The 23,610-nt window shown below is 38.7% G+C and overlaps 2 protein-coding genes across 6 annotated transcripts in view; one reads left to right on the top strand and one right to left on the bottom strand.

The window, feature by feature from the left end:
• The window catches only part of SUGCT (succinyl-CoA:glutarate-CoA transferase), a 714,296-nt gene extending 713,337 nt beyond the window's left edge, over positions 1-959 (bottom strand). For both annotated transcript variants that reach the window (XM_072791643.1, XM_072791644.1), the window contains exon 1: positions 462-959. In XM_072791643.1, coding sequence (XP_072647744.1) covers positions 462-561 — 100 coding nt within the window. In that variant the 5' untranslated portion in view covers positions 562-959. The remainder of the gene's footprint in view (positions 1-461) is intronic.
• The window catches only part of MPLKIP (M-phase specific PLK1 interacting protein), a 112,723-nt gene continuing 89,783 nt past the window's right edge, over positions 671-23,610 (top strand). For 2 of the 4 annotated variants that reach the window (XR_012014280.1, XM_072791646.1), the window contains exon 1: positions 671-1,347. Coding sequence is in view for 3 of the 4 variants with exons in the window: in XM_072791646.1 (XP_072647747.1) it covers positions 883-1,347 (465 nt within the window). In the remaining variant the exon portion in view is untranslated. Of the gene's footprint in view, positions 1,348-2,595; positions 3,123-23,610 lie in introns of those variants that run through there. The other 2 variants (XM_072791645.1, XM_072791647.1) reach the window with 2 other exon arrangements.

Here is a 23,610-nt window from a genome sequence, read left to right as displayed (position 1 = left end):
CGGGCTCCCTGCGTGGAGCCTGCTTCTCCCTCTGCCCCCGTCTCTGTGTGTCTCGTGCACGAATACATAAATAAACCCTTTAACATAAAAGTCAGCATCTGTGCCTCGGAGCCACCTCCCCCGCCGCTTGCATTCACCCAGAGCGTGCAAGGAGTAAAGTCCGACACGCGTCTCCGCGCCGGGGAGCCGCGCTCTGAAATCCCTCCCGAAATGCGGCTGGATGTACCTTCTCAAAGTTCTGTGGGCTCGGGACAAGGGTCGGGGGCAGGGCGACCCCGACCCCGCCCCCGCCCCCGCCCCCCGCCGAGCACCGCGGCCCCCGGCGGCCTCGCCGACCCCGGAGCGCGAGGGGCGGGCAAGGCCAGAGACGCGCGCGGGGCGCGGGGCGCGGGGCGCGGACAGGCTTCGGGACGCGCGGGTACCCGCCCCACGGCGCCGCCCGGCCCGCGCCCCGGGGGTACCTGAGCGCGCGCGGCCGCTCCGCAAGCCCCGCCCGCCGCCCGGGCCGGAGAGCAGGCAGGTTCCCCGCAGCGCCGCGAGCCTCGCCGCCGCCGCCAGCATCGCGCGCCTCGCCGCCTCTCCCCTCGGGGCGTCAGCAGAGCGAGCGCGCACCGCCCGCCGCCGCCGCAGGGGCGCCCGCGGGCCCCTCCGGCTCCGCCCCCCGCCTCCTGGGCGGGGCCGCTGCGCGCTGTGTTCCGGGCCGCAGTCGGCCGGGCCCGAGCAAGCCCCGCGGGGCCCTGGGGGCCTTTGCTGGAGCCGACTGTTCGGCCTCCCTCTCGTCCTTCTTCTTCCTCTTGCCTTTAAGTCCAACCGGTCTCTATCCGGACCAGTAACCCGCTTCTCCGGTGCGCCCGACGGAACCCTTGTGCCGCCGGAACCAAGATGCTGTGCTGCGCTGGAGGCCGGGGGACAGTATCGGCAGCGGACCGCCGAGCCTCTGAGAAGGGTTGGTCGGGCCAGTTCCGGCGGGAGAGCGCGGCGCTGAGGGCTTGGTCTCCGTCTCCTGACATGCACCGGCAGAACCTTCGACCCCCGACTCCTCCCTACCCCGGCGCGGGTGTAGGAGGTTGGGGTAGCGGGAGCGGCTTCCGGGGTGCCCCGGGCGGAGGCGGACCGCGGCCGCCCTCCCCTCGGGACGGGTACGGGAGTCCGCACCACACGCCGCCGTACGGGCCCCGGTCTAGGCCCTACGGGAGCGGCCACTCTCCGCGACACGGCGGCAGCTTCCCGGGGGGCCGATTCGGGTCTCCGTCCCCTGGCGGCTACCCTGGCTCCTACTCCAAGTCCCCCGCGGGGTCCCAGCAGCAATTCGGCTACTCCCCAGGGCAGCAGCAGACCCACCCCCAGGTAATAATAGCCAGCGTTTGCCGAGCTCTTACTGTATGGCAGGCATGGTACTAATAATAATCCCTCTCCATGGATTATTTTGTCTAATCCTCTATGAGGTGAGATACTGTTGTTGGCCCTGTTTTGCAGATGAGTAAACTGAGGCTGAGAGAGAAGTTAAGTAACTTAGGTTACCTTCAGTACTTTCTGAGGTGGTTTTTTTTTTTCTTGTTTTGTTTTTTTTTTAAGATTTATTTATTCATGAGAGACACACACACACACACAGGCAGAGACACAGGCAGAGGGAGAAGCAGGCGCCACGCAGGGAGCCCGACGTGGGACTCGATCCCGGGTCTCCGGGGTCACGCCCCGGGCTGAAGGCGGCGCTAACCCGCTGGGCCCTCCGGGCTGCCCTGTGCTCCCTGTCTGCAGAGCCCTCCTGCTTTGGACTCGTGCACTGCCGTTCACACACTGTCCTCTGCCGGGGGCCCGGCCCGTTCGTTTGAGTAAATTATTCTCCGAGGGATAAGAAAGCGAAAGCATCCCCAGCAGAGAGCTCACCGGAGTTACAGGGTGACAGACAGACAGACACTGGTGCCATTTCCCTACTAATGGAACCGCGGCGGGGGCGAGGGGCGGAGGGGGTGGGAGGAGAGCTTCAAACTACACTGGCTGCTTCTCAAGTTTTCCTAAGGGAAGATCGTTGATTTTGTAAGATTCTCGTTCTCCTGGAGACCGAGGGCTATTTCTGGTGTGGCTAGGAGGTCTGTGGTTCAACAAGCTCGCACGGTTTTCTAACTTCCAATAGGGCTAAACCAACCCCGACCCCTTTTTGAGTCCAGAGCTAAGGAGATAAAATTGCACAGGATGGAAAGGTTCTTGAAATTTTGAAGCTGTAGCGTTAAGAAGGGAAAAGAAAAAAAAAAGATTTTTTTTGAAAATTTTTGTTCAGAAAAAAATGATGGAAATTTTGAGGAAAAATGGAAACACAGTTGCTTATTTCATCACCAATGGGTAGTTCTGCAAAGCTCCTACATAGAAATTGAAAAGTATTTGAGCTGAGCGTTGGCATGCCTTTAGACCGGCCTAAATACTCTTACAGACCAAAACACTAGGTTAAAGGAAGAATGGATTTTGCAGTTGAACATGTTTGGGTTCAAAACACGACTTTTAAACTAGCAATGTGATCCCCACTAGCTTTTTTTTTTTTTTTTAAGTGCCAATTATCTCTACAAAACATTTTTTTAACTGATGATTTTTTTTCTAAAGGGTTCTCCAAGGACATCTACACCATTTGGATCAGGGCGTGGTAGAGAAAAAAGAATGTCTAATGAGTTGGAAAGTTATTTCAAGCCTTCAATGCTTGAAGACCCTTGGGCTGGCCTAGAACCAGTGTCTGTAGTGGATATTAACCAACAATACAGCAATACTCAAACATTCACAGGCAAAAAAGGAAGATACTTTTGTTAAACATTTCTGAAATTCACCTGGAAGCTTCATGTGTCAGGAACATCTTGGACAAAACTTTTACTCCTGTAATTAAGTTGAACCCTAAGATGGTGACTTTGAATAACAATTAGTTGAGTCTTCTTGGTACTTTTCATCATATCAAGTATTGTTGATATTAGAGAAGACATACAGTACAGTAATTTGCAACATTTAGCTCTTTGGAAGTGCCTACCACATTTTAGAAGATTCACAGTTTCCAAATATTTAACGTTCATGGTTATATAATGGACATTTGTCTTTCAATGGTTTTCCAATGTTTTAAAATAAAACATTTTTGTCTTTCTAGATATACTGTGGTTTTGTCATATGCTAAAGAAATAGAATTATTAAAACAATGCCTGTAATCACTTGCTTAGAATTCATAGATAAATATTTTGAATACTACTTTTGAAAATGAAATAAACCATCCTTTGAGCCAGAGACAGTTCTATATTTACTCACAGGGGAAAGGATGAAGGAAGAGAACAGAAAAGAATTCTATTCTTATTTATTATAAACATTGTTCTTTGTGCATATTTTATGTAAATGGTTTTGCAAATGCATTGAAACTTGACTGAAAGTCACAGAAACCCACTTAAAGGGTATTTATACTTTTTATACTCATTTTACTGGAAAAGGCAGTGATAGGCTATTTCTTGCATAGTTAGATGGAAGTGTCCTGGATGTAAATTTTTCAACATCTTTGAATATTTTGGAATCATTTTCTCTTGAGCTAAGGAAGGTAGAGTACCAGCAGTCAAATCACTTCTTCCTTTGTGAAGAGAACATCTCTGTCCATCCCAAGAAAGATTTGTCATGCCTGGATCATGTTTCTGTCATCTTGAACCAGTCACTCTGCCCAAGGCAGTGAGACCTAATTAGCTTGAACTGTGGACCTCCCCTATAATGAGACCGGGTCCCATAATCTTCCGCCCCAGTAGGCCTGCCTGGATTAGAAAAGTGGTTTTTCCAGAGGAAGGGATGCTGCATGTGTGTACCTACATTAACTATTTAAACAAAACTAAGTCTTCCAGCATTCAGGTTTTTTTGGGTATCTTGAGATCACAACATGATGAAGATAGAGCTACTTAAAAATCTGTTTAAACATTCCCAAAAAGAAACCTCTAAAAATGAAATGGTCACACCACCTATTTGACCCATACTCCGTTCTGTTAGTTCTCACAGAGGCAAAGAAGAAAAGGAGAAGGGAAAGAGTTTAGATTTATGGAAACTTTTGTGACAGCCAGGGATATTTCTACCAATTAATAGCTGGATGAGTTATTTAACTTCTCTATGCCTCAATTTTTTCATATGTAAAATGAAAATAGTACCCATGTCATAGAGGTGTTGTGTTTGAGGATTAAATGGGTTTATGTGTGCAACTCTTAGGCCAGAGCCTGGCACATAGTAAGCACTCAATAAATGGTAGCTATTACTTTCTCATTCACCCCTATAGAGCCTCAGCTGGTAGAATGATGTCTGGGAAATAGTAGGTGCTTAATAAATATTTGGTGAATGAATGCAGACATTCTGATTATAACTACTGTATTGCTCTGCCTTGTCTCCTGTTCTAAAAAGGATAGTAAATTAGTAATTTTCCCCAATATTTTAAAGGAAATGTCTTTATACTCTAACATCTTGTCTTTCCCAGATGACTTGAGGTCATGATGTGTCATGAAAATTAGAGCAAATAGAATACTTTTGTAAACCTCTTAATGAACTTTATAGGTAAGAAATACTATCTTTAGGAAATTGCATTTGGAAATAATTATTAAACCACCTCTTAGAGATCACTGGATTATTGGCAAAGATGAAAAAGGAAGTCAGGAAGGATCTTGTGCCAATGTATTCATAGTGTATTTGGAACATACACAAATTGTAACAGTTTTAATGGTTTATGTGCATTTTATTTCACTCTAAGTGTAATATCAAACAACGAAATGTGAAATTCTTTCTTGCCAAGTTACCAGCATCCGCTTCCAGAGCTGACCTTTTCTGACTTTCTTAAGAGAAACTTTTTTTTTTTTTTTGTCCTCAGGAAAGATGCATTACTGTTTGACTCTAGTTGATAGTGTATTCAGTTATCAAAGTTCTTGCAACATTGATAATTTGGTTTGTTTCTATTATTAGTCTATCTTTGTTTAGCTGAATGAAAGAATTGATCATTCTCTAATATGAAAAATAATTGCCTTTTATTGTTACAAAATACACATTTTTACCTCCATAGAAATGCTATATAACTTAGAAAATGTTTTAGTTAAGTATGTAGCTTAAATATTTAGATAACTAAAGAACGGAGGTATAACCTGTAGTTGGGTCTTCAAACAAGAGTGTGTGTACTTGGAGTCTTCGACCTTCCAAGGAAAATGCAGGCATAGAAAATTTTCCAGATCCTCAATTCTCATGTATACTCTTTGTTAAAATGATGTAAAGAACATTTCCTTGTTTAGTGGATTATGCTAGTTCTCCTTTTTACCTTCTGCCTTTTCATAATCACCCTTCTCCCAATTTACATAGGAAAACTATGGTGAGTTTGTGTTTTATAAAAATAACCCCAACAGTATTTCAGGTCCCACATACTCTTCTTCTAGAACCTTGCACTACGCCATCAAGATGTGGAGTTAACATCCCTGTCAACCTGCACAGACCTTTTTGACTGCCCAATTTAAGAAAGTGTGGTGGAAGCTAATTTGTATTATGAGTGAAGTGTGGTCTTAGAAATGGGTTATCTTGGCCCAGGTGGAGATGTTCAGAATTCAGATGTGTTATCAAGTAGGAGATAGTACAATGACAGTTTTAGTTTAATAGCCTTGCCTTTTTTGTTTCCTGACTTCGAAAAACTCATTTTTCCTATGGGTGACTCGTGTGAAAGTAAAGCAGAGAGCAGGAAAATAAACTGAAGGTAAAGTTACCTTATTTTTTAGGCAACAAACAAATGATAAGATTATTTGCCTCATCTATCTTAGAATATTCAAAACTGGTACAAAAGCATGATTGGTTTTGGTGAATGCTGTCAAGCCATTTTCACCATTCTCCTAATAGTAAAGAACCTGATAAATATGTCTCAAACCTGTCTCAGTAGCATTATTAGCACGGTTTCAAGGAGGAAGAAATTAGAAGTTCCATGTTTATTTCTGACATACTAATCATAGATTTTCCAGTGAAAAGATCACATATCAAAGGTAAGTTCATGATTGTATATTTTCCAGAGCATTTTTCAGATACTTAGGAGAAACATTAACCTTTGCCAGTTCATGATCAGATTCTGTAAATCCGTATTAATTTTAACTGGCCCAAGTCTTTTCCTTTTTCCTATTGTTTCTTAATTCTGAACATGCATTTAGGTTTAAGTTAACAGAAACACATTATGGGTTTTTCGTAAATAAGACACATAATAGTCATCGATACGCCTTGCATATTCCCTGAACTTAATAGTGATTCATTATCTTTTTTTGCTCCTAATTTCCACAATCTAAATTTTCATCTAATCTAAGACACTGTTCTATGATTCATAATTACATACCACTTAGTAAAAACACTGGCCACTAAACTGTGTGCCATCAATTGTTAAGATGCATCCCAACTTCAGAAATGTTAGGATGTGTGTCTTAGTTTGATAAACTACCATAAACAATAAGAGCAGAGTATATACTTAGGTATAGGTAAATGGAATAAATATCCCCAAAATGTACACTAGGACATAGTACATTTAGCTTTAGAAAATCAGTTTAGTTATGATTAATTCTCCCTTTTCAGATATTTTATATTAAATCCTAATTCTGTAAACATGATTGTTTTTCAAACATAAGTTTTCTAATCTATATATCATTATCCTCAAGAAATCTCTGCAATTTCCAATTTTGTGGGAGGTGTTTTTACTCAGTTTTTTTCTTGATTTTAAGCTCTACTAGCAAGATGACTAAGTGAAAGAGTTACTGATAAAGTCTTACTAAACATCTTTGGTTAACTTTCCAAAGGATTAAGAAGGAAAATGGCTTGAACAACAAGGTCTTTTATGAGGGTGGTCTTCAATTCTTTGCTTTTAAAATTGAAGAAAGCTCAAATTGTCAAAATCATTAAAAATAATTTGATTACAGATTCAGTTTACAAATTTTGGCATATACCTTAAAGAGTCCGAGAATTGAGTGACATCACTATGACAATTCTTTCTGACCCTTTTTTTCTATATACATGAGTGAGTTTTCTCAGCATTTATATCTACACATAAAAAGTACTAATAAAATAGTAAAATAGATGTCTTATTCTAGCAATAACAGAACTTACTCATAAATATAAGAAAATACAGCACAATACATTCTCATTGAGATACATTTCCAATAAGACTTATTTTGTTTATAATAATTTATTAAAATTAATGTATTTATGTTTTTGTAATTTGAGTAGTAATAGTAATCCAGACAACAGTCTTCAACACTTGGAGGTTTATAGTTGTTGGAAACCTATTTTTTTAATTTCTAAAAATATTTTTTACTTCAATAAATGTTTTTCATGTATTTTGAGACAGATTCATAATAGAGTATCAGTAAAAGGCTTTCAAGCAATACACTATATTGCAATAAGATAAAATTACATGAGAGAATACAATGGAGAGATGAATTGGGAATAAAATAGCATAAAGTTTCTGATACCTGTTCTAAGGAGTGATGGTGCATATCAAATTGCTGTGATATATTGATTCAGTTAGAGACCTTAGTAATGTAAGAAATTTAGCTTAAAATTTCAGTATTACAGAAATGACTTCCTTTACAATTTTTAAGATTAAGTAAAAATATTTTTATATTGACTTGAACATGTTTAAGAGGCTATATTACTTTTAAAAATTATTTTAGAAAATATAAACCAAAAATTTTAAAGATCTTCAGCAAAGGAGGAATATAATTAACTATAAATCCAAAAGAAATCAGGGAAGGAGTAAATCCAGTACAGTAGTAAGTCCAAATATAGCACAATAAATCTAAAAATAAAAATTTGTTTTAAAGAAACATCAGGAATTAGGAAAATGGAATCCATCTATTTGCTGCTTTTAAAAGAATAACATTTAAAATAAAGAGGTATGGGGCACCTGCGTGCCTCAGTCAAGCAACCGACTCCTGATTTTGGCTCAGGTCATGATCTCAGGGTCATGAGATCGAGCCCCACATCATGATCCACGCTGGGCATGGAGCCTGCTTAACATTCTCTCCTTCCTTTATGCCACTGAAAGTACTCTCTCTCTCAAAAAAAAAAGCAAAATGAAGAGTTATAAAAAGATTCAAATTCACAGTGATTTAGCATCTCGACTAGATATGGATATGGCAAGTAGATAGGAAATTTGTAAGAACAGAGAAAAATGGGACACAAAACAGATTATAGATTATATGCATATTCTTTTCAAGTCCACAGCAAGTAATTTTTATAAATACTCTAAATCACAAAGAGCCTGCAAATTTCAAAGATTTGATTGATAGCCAGACTGTGTTTTCTGACCAGAATGTTTGATAAATTAAAAAAAAAAAAGTACCGTCCATCAAAAAAATTTAAAAATAAATCTGTGAAACAGGAGACAAACTGTAGAGAATGTTAAGAAAGCAAAAGCGTGGGATCCCTGGGTGGCGCAGCGGTTTGGCGCCTGCCTTTGGCCCAGGACGCGATCCTGGAGACCTGGGATCGAGTCCCACATCAGGCTCCCGGTGCATGGAGCCTGCTTCTCCCTCTGCCTATGTCTCTGCCTCTCTCTCTCTCTCTCTCTCTCTCTCTGTGACTATCATAAATAAGTAAAAAATTAAAAAAAAAAAAAAAGCAAAAGCGTATTCCCTTGGACAAACTGAACAGAAACTAAATGAAAAAAAAAGGGGAGAAGAAATAAACCCACAATATTAACCTTTGGTATAACATCTGAAACTATGCAAAAAAAAAGACTACAGTAGGAAAACAATAGTAATGGAATCACCTAGAAGAATAATGCAATAGTGAAATCTTCATTATTGCATCATCCATTTTTTAAAAGACAAATTTTAAAGGCAAATGCACATTCAAAGGTGACTGAAATGAAATAAATGATGTAAAAGTGAAAAAATTGGACTGACCATTCTAACTGATGCTTACAAATCTAAAAGTGAACACGTTTTGCAATTATGAAGCACAGAAGCTAGCCATCCTCTTCAAAAGTGTGACATCTAAGGTTTAAATTGTATTGCTCTTGAAGATTCAAGTGTAAGAAGCAGCAAAGGAAAAAAAAAAGAACCAAAGGAATACTTAATCCAGAGCTCATTGGAGATACACTTGAAATCTAGAGTCAAGAATTATAAGTTGAATATGCTCTAGGCTCATGACAGTTAAAGAATGTCTAAAATGCATTCCAAGTACATTACCCAATATCTCATATATTAATACCAAGGAAAACCAGGAAAATAACAAAAATTTGGGTTTGCTATGTTTATATTTTTATTCAAATTTCTAATGTGTTTCACTGTATCTTTATTCTGTACATTTTGCTAAACAACTTAAAATACTTTTAAAAATTAAAAGGAAAAATAAAAATTAAAAGGGCCTTTTGGACCCAGATAACAAATGATATTCTTTTTTTCTGGTATACGGAGGATTAAGATGAAACTATATTACTACTTGGTAGTAGTAATAGAGACCTTGGAGGTCACTCCCAACAGTATGGCCAAAGTATTTGAAAACAGAAGAAATTAGTAATTTTTAAGAAAAGGACATGATCAAAATTGACTCAAAAAGAATAGAAAGCCATAATAAACTAATTGCCATATAGATACTGAGTTGATAATCCTTCTTGCCATAAATGACAGCAGACTTAGCAAGCCTTCATGAAACACATAATGCCTATATTATAAAAGCTTTTACTAAAAAAGAAAAAAGTATCCAACACAGCCTACAATCTTTGTATTAACTTGATTCTCAAGCCTGGCCAAGGACCTATAAATGGAAATTGTACAGTATTTAACGTATAAACATAGTTTTAAAAATCTCAAGTAAGATCACAGTTCAGCAGTTACCAAACAAGAAAAGTGAAGAAAAAACTAATATGGTGTATATCAGGATTGCAGTGATGTTTCAGCATCTGGAAATTTATTTCTGTTGCACATTATTCATGTTTAAAGGAGATTATATATACCAATAACTCAGTATATGAAGACAAAGCATTTCTTAAAACTACATGAAAGTCTGAGAAGTGGGAATGGAAGAGATCTGAGGTATGAGAGTTGTAAAGGGAGAGAAGAAAGGGATTATATTTGTAGATAATGTCTGTGTACACCTTCAAGGGAGGCAAACTTTGAACTATTGCTCTGGATCCAAGAGTGATATACAATTATAGCACTGCACCAATCAAAGAAGACAGTAGCTAAAAATGGTTCATTCTCCATAGCAAGCTGCAGTAAGTCTTGGGAGGACTACGGAGAAAACTGCAAAGCATTTTTGAAGAACTTTTTTTAAAACATGACTAAATGGAGAGTTATTCATGGATGGAAAGACAATACTGTATGCCCATTCTTAATTTATAAATTCAGTCCAATAAAAATCTCAAAATAATTCTTATAGACCTTGCAAAATGATCCGGATGTTTATATGGAAGAGGAAATGGTCAAGATTAGTCATAATAATGTTGAAAAACGTAAGCAGACTCGCTCCACCAAGAAAAGAAACTTGTAAAACTAATGACTGATCATGCAGGAATAAACAAACTAATGGCACAAAAACAGAGACCTCAGAAACTCACACGTTTATAGAAACTTGGCACATGGTTAACAGAGCGCTGCACATCACTGGGGAAAGGACCGACAATAAGTAGTAACAAGTCAAATATTTAGGCTTATGAAAAAAGTAAAAGTGAATCCTTAGGCCATTCAAAAGCAAATTTTCAAGTTAAATAATGACCCAGATGTGAACAGTTAAAACTAAAGAAAAGAGACAACAGGCAACATTTTTTTTTTATGAACTTGCAATAGAGAAGGATTTCTTATAGCAGTTGGGAAAACCACATAAAATCTTGACAAATGTGACTGTTAAAAACAACAAATGGCTTTATAAACACAGTTAAAAAGATGGGATTTCTTCTCTCCAAAATAAACTCTTCTAAAAAGGGAGGTGCCTGGGTGGCTCAGTTGGTTAATCATCTGTCTATTGGTGTGGCTCAGGTCATATGATTGAGCCTCCCATCAGACTCCATACTCAGTGCAGAGTCTGCCTGAGATTCTTTCCCCCTCCCTCTCCTTTCTTTCTGCTCTTCCCCTCACTCTCTCTCTCTTTCTACAATAAATAAAATCTCTTTTAAAAATGAGATTTTGGGGGCACCTGGGTGGCTCAGTGGTTGAGTGTTTGCCTTTGGCTCAGGTTGCAACACTGGGCTCCTGGAATCAAGTCCCACATGGAGTTCCCCTCAAACACCCTGCTTCTCCCTCTGCCTATGTCTCTGCCTCACTCTGTGTGTCTCTCATAAAAAAAATAAAATCTTTTTAAGTGGGATTTTTAACACACATATACCTAACAAATTATATCTAGAATATAAGAGTTCCTACAATTCAATGAAAAAATCAAGCAACTCAGTGACCCAAGAAAGATAAGTGTAGAAAAGCAGATCCATATGGAAAATAAGTACGAATCCCTAGTAATCATAAGAATATAAAATGAAGTCACAGTGAGCTATTACATGACGCTTTGATGGCAACACAAAGTTGTCAAGTCATCCAACACAAGTTCCCATGGAAGTATAATATGGTAGAACCACTTTGGAGAGCCATTTGGCAATATAACAACACTGAAGGCGCTCAATACCCTGAAACCCCGCAAATCCACATCTAGCTATTGTGGAACAAAATAATTACCAATTATTATTAGTGTAATTCAAATTTGTCTAAAAATTGTAACTGAAATTATTAGCCACAAGTCCGAAAAGGTTACAATAGCAAAGCTTTCTGAGAATGTGAAAAATACTTTGGAAAATGCCAATATGTTTATAAAAGTTTTTTAAAGGTTAGAGAATATTTGCATACATACAAATGTATTTGCGTAATTTAACTCTGAGTTAAATGTACTTATTGTTTACTCAGAAGATCAAAGACATTCCTATAAATATTCTTAGATTTATATTTACTATTGTCCTCCAAGGATTATTACCTATCAACATGAGGTTATAGAAAGTAAACTATTAAAAATTCTTCTGCATAAATTTTGTGTATTTACTTAACATTGTGATAGGTGGATTTGCTTACAAACTGTATAATAACCTGCAGACCATGACCTCATTGTTTTAAAAGCCAACTCAAAAATATACTTAAATCTCTTACTGAATAAATTATATGAAAACCTCCTTGCAGAAATTATTTTACAAGTAACATAGAGAATTAAAACGAATTATTTTCTTCTGCAATATATAATCTAGAAAAATAATTGCTCTTGTATTTTTGCAGAGATACATTCAGAAATGTTCTTTGTAGTAATGTTTGTAAGATCAAAAGATTGGCAGTGATCTAAATGACCATTGATAGGAAAAAGACTACTTAAGTAAGCTGTAAATTTGCAAAATGCAATAGAATTCAGCAATCAAATTAATAAGAGCCAAATGACACAATATTAATAAATCCAAAATAAAGAGCAATAAAAAGCTAGTGATATTTTTACATGAAAATGTAAAAGTCGGGCAGCCCGGGTGGCTCAGTAGTTTAGCGCCACCTTCAGCCCAGGGTGTGATCCTGGAGACCTGGGATCCAGTCCCACATCAGGGTCCCTGCATGGAGCCTGCTTCTCCCTCTGCCTCTCTCTCTGTGTTTCTCATGAATAAATAAATAAAACCTTTAAAAAAAGAGAAAGAAAGAAAGAAAATGTAAAAGTCTGCCAAACAATAAAGGGGAATAAAAAAATGAAAGTTAGAAATACTACTCATGACAGTAATTATTTTGATGTAAGGGAATATAAGCTTTGAACAAATTTGGGTGGATGGGTAAGTAAGTATATTATAAGAAACTATCAAATTTGGAAAATAAGATTTATTAAGATTAGGTATGAGGTATACATGTTCATTTTACTTTTCTCATTTCTTTGAGACATTTTGTAATAAAAAATTCACTCTGACCTCTTAACTCATCCTATAATGCCAGGATCGCCCAAATGCAAAAACCAGAGATTGCAAGGTAGGAATACTGCACACCTTATCTCATAAGCATAGATGCAACAATCATCAGCAAAATATTAGCAAATTGAATCCAACAATATATTAAAAAAGTTAAGTCCTATGAACAAGTGGGATTACAGGTATGCAAGTCTGATTCAGTGTTGAAAAATCAGTGTAATTCATCACATTAACAGACTAAAGAAAAATATGATTTTGTCAATATGTGCAGAAGTTTTGACAAAATCCACCCATTCACGATTAAAAGTTTCAGCAAACTAGGAATAAAAAGGAACTTGCTCAACTTGAGAAAGTACACCTAGAGCTAATATCTTACTAAATGGTGAGAAAATAGGATTGCTGTTGTTTTTTAAGATTTTATTTATTTGACCGCACGAGCAGAGCAGGGAGAGTGGGAGAGGGAGAAGCATGCTCCCCACTGAGCAGGGAGCTGGAAGCAGGAATCGATCCCAGGATCCCAGGATCATGATCTTACCTAAAGGCAGATGCTTAACCCACTGAGCCACCCAGGCCCCCAAGAAAATAAGTTTCAACAAAGATCAGAAAGAAGGCAAGGATGTCCCCTCTCACCATGCTTTACAGTGTACTAGAAGTCACCCCCTGAAAAGGAAATTAAAGGTATACAAATTGAAAAGAAAGAAACCCTATTCCCAAATGACACTATTGTCTATGTGAAAAAATCACAATTAAAAAGAAAAGTGGAATAAGCAATTACCAAAGCTTGCAGTATACAAAGTTAACATATCAAAGTTAATTGCTTTCTTATATTCAGCAATGAACAATTAAAATTTGAACCTGAGAATCCAATATAGTGGGGCATCTGGATGTCACAGTTGAGCAGCCAACTTTTGGTTTCACCTCCAGTTGTCTTGAGGCCGAGCCCTGAGTCAGGCTCCACACTAAATTTGCTTGGGACTACCTCTCCCTCTGCCAACCCACCCCAAACTCTCTCCCTCCCTCTCTCTCTCTCCCTCTCTCTCTCTCTAAAGTAAATCTTTTTAGAAAAAAATCTAAAATGGCTTACAGGGATCCCTGGGTGGCGCAGCGGTTTGGCGCCTGCCTTTGGCCCAGGGCGCGATACTGGAGACCCGGGATCGAATCCCATGTCGGGCTCCCGGTGCATGGAGCCTGCTTCTCCCTCTGCCTGTCTCTGCCTCTCTCTCTCTGTGTGTGACTATCATAAATAAATAAAAATTATAAATAAATAAATAAATAAATAAATAAATAAATAAATAAATAAATAAAATGGCTTACATTAGCACAAAAGAGAAAAAACCTGAGGTATAAATCTAACAAAATGTATACAAGATCTCTATGAGGAAAACTACAAAACTGGTAAAAAAAATTTTTTTTTGAGGTACATGGGGATATTCTATGTACATGGTGTAAGAAGACTCAGTATTGTCAAGATATCAGTTCTTTCCAATTTGATGTTTAGATTCAATGCAATCCCAAGCAAAATCCCAAGAAGTTATTTTGCAAATATTGACAAATCAGTTCTAAAGCTTAAGGAACTTAATAGGCAAAGACTGTAAAGTTTAATTGTAAAATCAAATAACCAACACAATGTTGAAGAAGAACGTAGTTGGAGAACTGGCACTATCAGACTTCAAGACTTCTATAAAGCTAGAGTAACCAGGACCACGTATTGGTGAAAGAACTGACAACCAGGTCAGTGGAGCAGAGTACAGACACCAGAAATAGACCAACACAAACATAGCCAACTGATCCTTGATAAAGGATCAAAGGCAATTCAGTGGAGAAAGGACAGTCTTTCAACAAATGACTAGAACTGGACATCTACAGGCCATAGAAAGTCAACCTAGATACATCCCTTACACGTTTAAAAAAAAATTAACTGAATGAATCATAGATCTATATGTAAAACAAACCTATAAAGGAAGATAACACACAAAATCTAGGACCTTGGCTGTGGTGATGACTGTTTTAGATATGACACTAAAAGTATGATGCATAAAAGAAAAAGTAAGTGAAACTTCATTAACATTGAAAATTTCTTTCTGCAAGACTGTTCAGAAAATGAAAAGTCAAGCCATGAATGGGAGAAAATATTTGCAAAACAATGAGATACTGTTGTTACAATGGTTGATCTAATGGCTACAATCCAAACCACTGACAACACTATATATTTACAAGGCTGTAGAGCAATAGGAACCTTTATGCATTGCTAGGGAGAATGCAAAATGGTGACATTTTGTTTAAAAACTAAATGAACTCATACCAAATGATCCAATCACATTCCTTGGTATTTACACAAATGAGTTGAAAACTTAGGTCCACATAAAACCTGTACATTCGTGTTTATAACAGCTTTATTCATAATTGCCAGAACTTGGAAGCAACCACATGCCCTTCAATTGGTAAACTGGTACATCCATATCAATGGAGTTAATAAAAAGAAATGAGTTACCAAGTAATGAAAAGTCATGGAGAAAAATTTAGAAGCATATTGCTAACTGAAAGAAGTCAATCTGAGAAGCCTACACATCCTATAATTCCACCAATGTGATATTCTGGAAAAAGCAAAATGTATGAAGACTGTTAAAAAGATCAGTAATTGCCAGAAGTTGGGAGGGTTTGGTGGGTGGAAAGGGAGGAATGAATAGGTGAAGCACGGGGGATTTTTAGGGCAGTGAAACTATTCTGTTAATGGTGGACATGTGTCACTATATATTGACCCACACCCACAGCATGTACAGCACAAAGAGTGAACTCTAATCTGTGACTTTATATGTTAAATAATGTATTGATAATGGCTCATCAGCTATAACAAATGTACTACACTAATGCAAGATGTTAACCGCAGGGGGAATGGGGGTAAAGGGAGGACAAGAGGGTATGTGGGAACTTTCTGTGTTTTCTACTCATTTTTCTGTAAATCTAAAGTGAGAAAAATAAAGTCTATTAACAAAAAAAAATTTTTTTTTACTTTGACTTCAGTGTGAATAACAGAGTTGACAGATTTCTTGAAGACCATTTAGTAAGCCATTTAGATAATCAGGGTCAGAGATGCTTATGAATTGCATTAAGATAGCGACAGTGGAGCTGGAAATGGATGGATTCCAGGAATAAGGAGGTTTACGGTATTAGTCTTACAGCTTACTTCTGTGTGAGAGAAGGTATATTATTCTGTTTTGTACTTCTCTCAGCCCTATTACCATATATATAATCTGCGTTAAATGTTTGTAAATGCCTAGAATTGAATTGTTACTGGACTGGACCACCTTAATTCTGTATACCTTTAAATATACATTTGCAAAAATTATTCAATACAAATTAAAATTTAAAAACGTGTGTATAGTAAATACTTCAATTGGCCCTTAACTTTCATTCACCTTCCATTGTTAGAAAGGTGTTTTGTTTTTTTAAATGGTCTGACTGACTCCTTTGCACCCAGTTTCTGTATATAAATCTGGTTTTGCCAAGATACACTTGTCCAAGATTCGGGAAGCAGAAGTAAGTCAGAGTCCGTCATCAATGTGGCTTCTGGCTGTTGCCACTGGGTAGGAAGATTGTGGTTTTCCTGAGAAGACTCCAAGGTTCCTTTGCCAGCCTTCCAGGTGTCTTCAGCTTCCTGATTTAATTTCCTAGCGCCAGGATGCAGTTGTCTTCCTATTATCTAGATGCAATTGCTGCCATTGGTATCTCTAGTTCTAGTGTGCCCTCAGTGCAGTAGCCTCCTTAAGGACGAGTTCTGTTTTTTGTTTTTTTTTTAAGATTTTGTTTATGTATTAAGAGAGACACACAGAGGCAGAGACATAGGCAGAAGGAGAAGCAGTCTCCACGCAGGGAGCCTGATGTGGGACTCGATCCCAGGACCCTGAGATCACACCCTGAGCTGAAGGCAAAAGTTCAACCATGGAGCCACCCAGGCATCCTGACTTCTGTATTTTCAAAGAGCATTGCAGGGGCCCAACTTAGATCCTGCTCCTTTAGGCGTACTAGTGGTGTTATAAAAACCTTCCTACTTAATAAATGTAGTGAATTTTGTTTCATGCCTTGAACTGATGGTTAAATGTAACACAATTCATAGAGCTATTAAAAGTAAACTTTTGCAGTTATCAGGAAATCCCTTAGTTTGTTTTTCTAATGGAAAATGAGGAATGGAAAGAGAACAGATAGATGTACTGTGAGGCTGAAATTGTTACATACAGACCAACTTTCATTACCTCACTATACAGTATCAGTGTATATGGGCCATATAGATGATCTAAACCTTGATAAGTCACTAGCTTTTTAATGGTTGAGACTTGTTAAAGAGATAGCACCAAAACTCAATGCTTATGAGGCTAGAGTAACAAGAGTCAAAGGAAACTGTCAAAATGTTATTTTTCTTTATGTGACCATATTGTCTAGGATAAATATACTTGGTAGGGTTTCATGACTCTAGCAACAAAATTTTTTTAATTTAAAATCAGTTTAATTTATAGTGTATTATTAGTTTCAGAGGTAAAATTTAGTGATTCAGCAGTTGTGTGTAACACCCGGTGCTCATTACATCAAGTGCCCTCCTTAATGCCCATCACCCCAGTTACCCCATCCCCCACCCACCTCCCCTCCAGCAACCTGTTTGTTTCGTATAGTTGAGAGTCATGGTTTGTCTCCTGCTCTGATTTTGTCTTATTTTCTTTCTCCTTCCCTTCCCCTATGTTCATCTCTTTTGTTTCTTAAGTTTCATATATAAGTGAAATAATCTGTCTTTCTCTGACTGACTTATTTCACTTAGCACAATACCCTTTAGTTCCATCCACATCATTGCAAATGACAAGATTTCATTCTTTCTGATGGCTGAGTAATATTCCGTCGTATGTATGCACCACATCTTTATTCATTCATCTGTCAATGGACATCTGGGGTCCTTCCATATTTTGGCTACTATTTGGGTAGCACTGCTATAAACATTGGAGTGCAAGTGCCCCTTCAAATCACTATGTTTGTATCCCTTGAATAAATACCTAGTATCTAGCACTCAAATTTCATTTCTCCTTTTTTATTTTATAATTAGGGTAAGCTTCCACCATAAAGTATCAGCATGTTTTTCATTTGTTTTGATTTTATCAAGTGGCCTTTCAAACACATTAGATCTGTAATTCGATGCTGCAGAAGCTACATTTAAGTAAATACTGCACATTACTATTCCCTTTGGTCTTTTAAATTGTTATTAATCCTTTGAAAGTCAGAATCCCTAATACTTCTTATAGAACAGTGAGCTCTATGTTACTGAGGCATCTTCAACATTCAGCTACAAGACGGAGGATTAGAGGCAAAAGGAGGAGACATGTCTCTTGCCATCTTTTTCTGACTTGCTTTTACATCATTACATGTGACAGAAGCTGAGAAATTGCTTTCTAAGTTGTGCTAAATGCCCAATGCAGAAATGCAATGATGCCAGATCAGATTTTTCCCATTTTTCAAATGATTTCTAGAAATCTGGACTTTTTTATGCAAACCCTCCCAGTTTCAAACTAATTCTTTAATTCTTGTTAAGATTTTATTTATTCATGAGAGGCACAGAGAGAGAGAGGCAGAGACATAGGCAGGGGGAGAAGCAGGCTCCATGCGGGGAGCCCAATGTGGGACTCGATCCGGACACTCCGGGATCACACCCTAAGCCGAAGGCAGAGGCTCAACCGCTGAGCCACCCAGGGATCCCCAAACTAGTTCTTTAAATGCTTAAACACTGTTGAGTAAAAGAAAACCACCTATAAGCTGAATCCTAACCTTAGAACACCAGTTTATGACCTTTGTTCTGAGGGATTAGCAGAGAATAGTATACATGTTGTCCTTCAGTAAATGCTTTTTAATGTCACTCAGTAAATGCTGGACTAGAGATGGGGGGAGGTCACTTTTTAAGCTAACATTGGAATCCATTAAGTAACTTTTCTAAATATTCCCCAATTATGTAGATACAAAAGAATTTTTGTTGTTGACATTCTACATGTTAGGACCAAATTTGTAATTCAACAAAGTTTAAAGGATGATTGGGATGAATTTTTGTTTAATGTAATTGACATCCCTACATGAGCCTATAGACCATGTGATGAAATTTCCATCAAAGGATAAGACTGTATTATGAATCCTGAATGTAAAACAATGACAAACTTCATCCCAGATTTTGGTACTATGTACTATGCTGTAATCATTTTAAATTCATAACCCTAGGAAATAAATTGGACCAAAAATCAAAGCTATAGGGAATAGATGTTAACAAAGTAAAAGTTTCTACATTGCTAGAGTTTTCTCTCAAAAGCCATGTTTTTCGTGCCTATATTTCATGAAAAATTCTGTGTAATGTCATGACCAAAGTGTTTATCGCTTTCAGCTATATGGCATTTATTAAGAAAAAAGTTTTAGTGTTTCAGTTCATGACTTGAATTGGTTAAATTATTTGACTAAATGAGTGAGGCAACTTAAAATAATTAAGGTTGAGCTGTTTTTTATTTTTTCTTCGTCATAGATACTTCATAGGATAGCAGTTCTATTTAATGTTTCCTACTTCTGATGACAGAAATAATGCATGTTCCTTATGAAAAATCCAAATAGTTCAGGAATGTGTAAAACAGGATGTGAAAGTCTTGTAACTCCAATCCAATTCAATCTTTCCAAAGATTTTATTTTTTTTAAGATTTTATTTATTTATTCATGAGAAACACACACAGAGAGACAGAGAGAGAGAGAGAGGCAGAGAAACAGGCAGAGGGAGAAGCAGGCTCCATGCAGGGAGCCTGACATGGGACTTGATCCTGGGGTCTCCAGGATCAGGCCCTGGGCTGAAGGCAGCGCTAAATCACTGAGCCACCTGGGTTGCCCTTTCCAGAGATTTTATATGCACAAATACTTTTTAAAATAGTGTCATGCTAGATGAACATGTTAGTATTAACCCACTACAGTTAGACATTTTTGTACTAGTCTGGATTCAAGATACAAGATTCAGAAAATCCAACTAAAATTGACCTACACAGCAAGTGTACTGTATTGACCAAGTCCAAGGCTGGTTGGATAGAGGAGCTTAGATAATGTTACCAGTTTGGGGGGTTGCTCCCTTTGGTTGGTTGTTCTGCTCTTTCCTGTCTTGGTGCCACTTTGCATCACTTACTTCATGACAGTAAGGCTGATATGACCCCTCTCAGCAGCCCCCATGGAGAGAACAGATCCTGTCTTCCTAATAGTTTCACAAGAATCCTGGAATTGAATCTCCCAGGGGTTGATTGAATGATATGTCCATCTCTGAATCTAATTGCGACTTGAAAAATGTGGTGTTGTTGCGTAGGTCACGCCTGGGGCACTTGCCATCTGCAGAGGCAAAAGAGGGTTAGTGGTTCTCTGCATCATGAAGACTGAGAGCAAAGGGATGTGAAGCTTCCCAGTTGAAAGCAGAATGTTTTTGACAGAGGGGAAATGAATGCTAAGTAAGAAAAGACATTCCATCTCCCGGCAGTGCAGTTTCCTTATATAGGTTTCTTTATACATACACTCTTTTCAGTGTTAGATTTAGAGAAAGGTGCAAGGATAGTACAGAGTTCCCATATAGCCTTCATACAACTCTCCCTGATGTTAACATCTTATATAACCACAGTACGTTTGCCAAGACGACAAACACTAAGCTGCAGACTTTGGATTTCATCACCCTTCCATCACTGATTTTCTGTTCTAGGATCCAATCCCAGATTCATTGCATCTAACACACAGATGCTTTTTAAAATAGTCATGTAGCTACCATACATGACAAAACATCTTTTTATAAAGACCATTCTGTCTCATTATTCATTCAGAAGTCCAAAAAAAGCTCTGGATCTATATTTCTCGTTTCAGGGTTGGTACAGTACAACTCCTTATGGCAAAGTGTGGCTGAAGCACATACTTAACTAACTCCCCACACTCCCCCACCATAGGCAGTGGTGGAAAGGAGACAGGGTATTAACAATTAGAAGGAGGGAGAGGAGGAGATGAAGAAGAATGAAAGAAGGAAGCAAGGGGGCAGGAAGGAGAGGGAAGAAGGAAGGGATGGGAAACAAATGAAAACACAACATACCCTAAATAGAAAAGAATAGCAAAGACTACCTGGACAATAAAGTGAGTTTTTTCATCAGCCGTTGGTTCTCTCTGAATCTCCTATCTGGTATATGATCATGTCTGAGATGAACAAGAAGGCTTTTTCCTTCAGGGAACTGCTGCTTTTTCCTAAGAAGTTCTCTTTCTTGGACTGACTGACTTAACTTTGTGTCATTTTATTGTCTTATCTGATATACTGTTATAATTCTGCTTCCAGCGAGGAGTTTCCTTTTTGTTTATAAAATCAGTATTTGTTCATTGGATATTGAGCTTGTATGGTGTCCCAGACACATTTCTAGAGGCTGAAAGTAGAGAAGAACACAACAAAACAAAAACTGATTCCCTCAAAGTTTGTATGGGGAAAAAATTGATAATGCAAGAGAGAGGTGAGCTTGAGGGAAGTTCTTTGTTTAGCAAGAAGAGATTTATTGGGAGTATCGATAGTTTATCCATGGTAACAGCAAAGGAGTTAATGAAATGCAGGCAGTTAGTAAAAAGTGGAGGTGATGTGGTAGGAACTTTGGAATTTCTCATTTCTGTATCTAAAATAAGGGGCAAAGTCCTGAACCGAAAGTGAGAACGGTAGAGTTTTATGGGCTCAATTGTGTCCCGTGAAAATTACTATGTTGAAGTATTAACCCCTAGTACATAAGAATGTCACTGTATTTGGAGATGAGGTCTTTACAGAGGTGATTTCATTAAAATGAGGCTGTCAACGTGGGCCCTAATCGTATGATTTGTGTCTTTGTAAGAGGAAATTTGGGCATACGGGCATGAAGCATGGGCACACACAGAGGGAAGACCATGTGTCAACACAGCAAGAAGGCAACGTTGGCAGCTCCAGCAGCTAATACAAGAGGAAGTGTTGGAGGTTTGAGGAGAGAGGAAGGGAGTACAAAATGATCGTGTGGAAGGACTAGGGAATCATGCTTTACTTCATCAAATCTAAATTGCTATTCACCGAAAGACACACTGATATTTTAGGTACCACAGAAAAGGAAAAACCCTGCCAGTTTTAGTGTGACACGTCATAGTAGCACGTGTAAGACACACCCTCATTCCGGAGATACTAAGTGTGAAGGTGTGTATGTTGTAGAACTGATTACATGGTAGGATAGCCTCATGGGCCCACAGTGAGGCTGGTGATCATGAAGTGACGTGAAACTGGTCAGCATAGTTTATTTCTCCAACTATGTTCAGCTGCACCCATGCAGGCACAGGGTGGATTGAAACAGTGTTTCTGGAGCTTGAGTTTAAACAGAGTTTTCATTTTTTCAAGTGAATACAGGAAAGCAAGGGGGTGCCCAAGACAGCTGAAGAGGTGTATGAGGAAGTGAGGGAGAGATTATAGTGAAGCAGGTAGCCAAAGCCCCCTAGAGGGAGTGAGCCGCAAGTTAGGAGGGGTTTCAAAGAGCAGTATAAGTAGTATTCGGGAAGCTGAGATTGATGGGAGGATTATATCATTGGTGTATGACAGGGATATGAGTTGCTGAGATGAGGTGGAGAATAAGACCATTGGAGAAGTAGTCAAGAGACAAGCCAAGATTTGCAGGATCATCCACATGTTGAAATCAAGATAGAAATAGGCAAGAGTGAGTGAGCCAGGAATTAAAATTCTCAAAGAATGGGTAAAGGGGTAGGATTGGGCGGGGGGTGTGAAAGGGGAAGAATAACTCAGAGGGCAGTAAAATAACCATGACGGGAGAAGTGACTGAAACAGTCTGATGACATGAAACCTTGTTGTTCTAAGGAGGCAAAAAGACCAGTCTGAAACTGAAACCAAAGGTCAAGAAGGAAATCTAACTAGACTCCAGGCCCACGGAAGAGAAAACAGCCATCACTTGAGAAAGTTGCAGGGCAGTTGGGGACCTTAGGGGAGAGCCAGTTGTCAGTCAAAGCGGGAAGGCCAGGGGGATGCAACTATACCTTAGCACACCACGTATGGTGTTCTTAGGTCAAAGTTATTTGGCTTAGACTTGTGTATAGCTTTTGGCATCCGGTGTTAATGGTGAGGGCTCTGATGGCCGTCTGACTCTCCTCTTTTCTTGACAGTCTGTTTCTGTTATTTCCTCAACATAAGTAAATCTAAAGTTCCAATAAAATTTAAAATTCAGAGATACGACTTTGATGTATTTCACGTGTGAATCTTTTACTGCATGTCTTGCTCCGGACCTCTTCAGTTAGAAGCCTCCTGCCTCTTTGAACTCCGGGAAATTTTCTTCTAATACTTTTTCACTTACTTCCTCCTCTCCATTTTCTCTTTTCTCTCCTTTTGGAATTCCTGTCAGATGAATAGCAGGATATCTTTATCTATGTTCCAACTCAATTTTTTTAATATATTTTTCTTCATTTAAATTTTTAGTGGTGAATTTTGGGGATAATCATCCCCAGCATTTCCCAGCTTGATACTCAGGCTCACTAATTTGATCTTCAGCTGAATAGCAGGATATCTTTATCTATGTTCCAACTCAATTTTTTTAATATATTTTTCTTCATTTAAATTTTTAGTGGTGAATTTTGGGGATAATCATCCCCAGCATTTCCCAGCTTGATACTCAGGCTCACTAATTTGA

Source organism: Canis lupus, chromosome 21, assembly GCF_048164855.1.
Source record: "Canis lupus baileyi chromosome 21, mCanLup2.hap1, whole genome shotgun sequence".
NCBI lineage: Eukaryota > Metazoa > Chordata > Mammalia > Carnivora > Canidae > Canis > Canis lupus.
The sequence above is the reverse complement of the archived record's forward strand: the minus strand, read 5'-3'. Positions and strand labels throughout refer to the sequence as shown.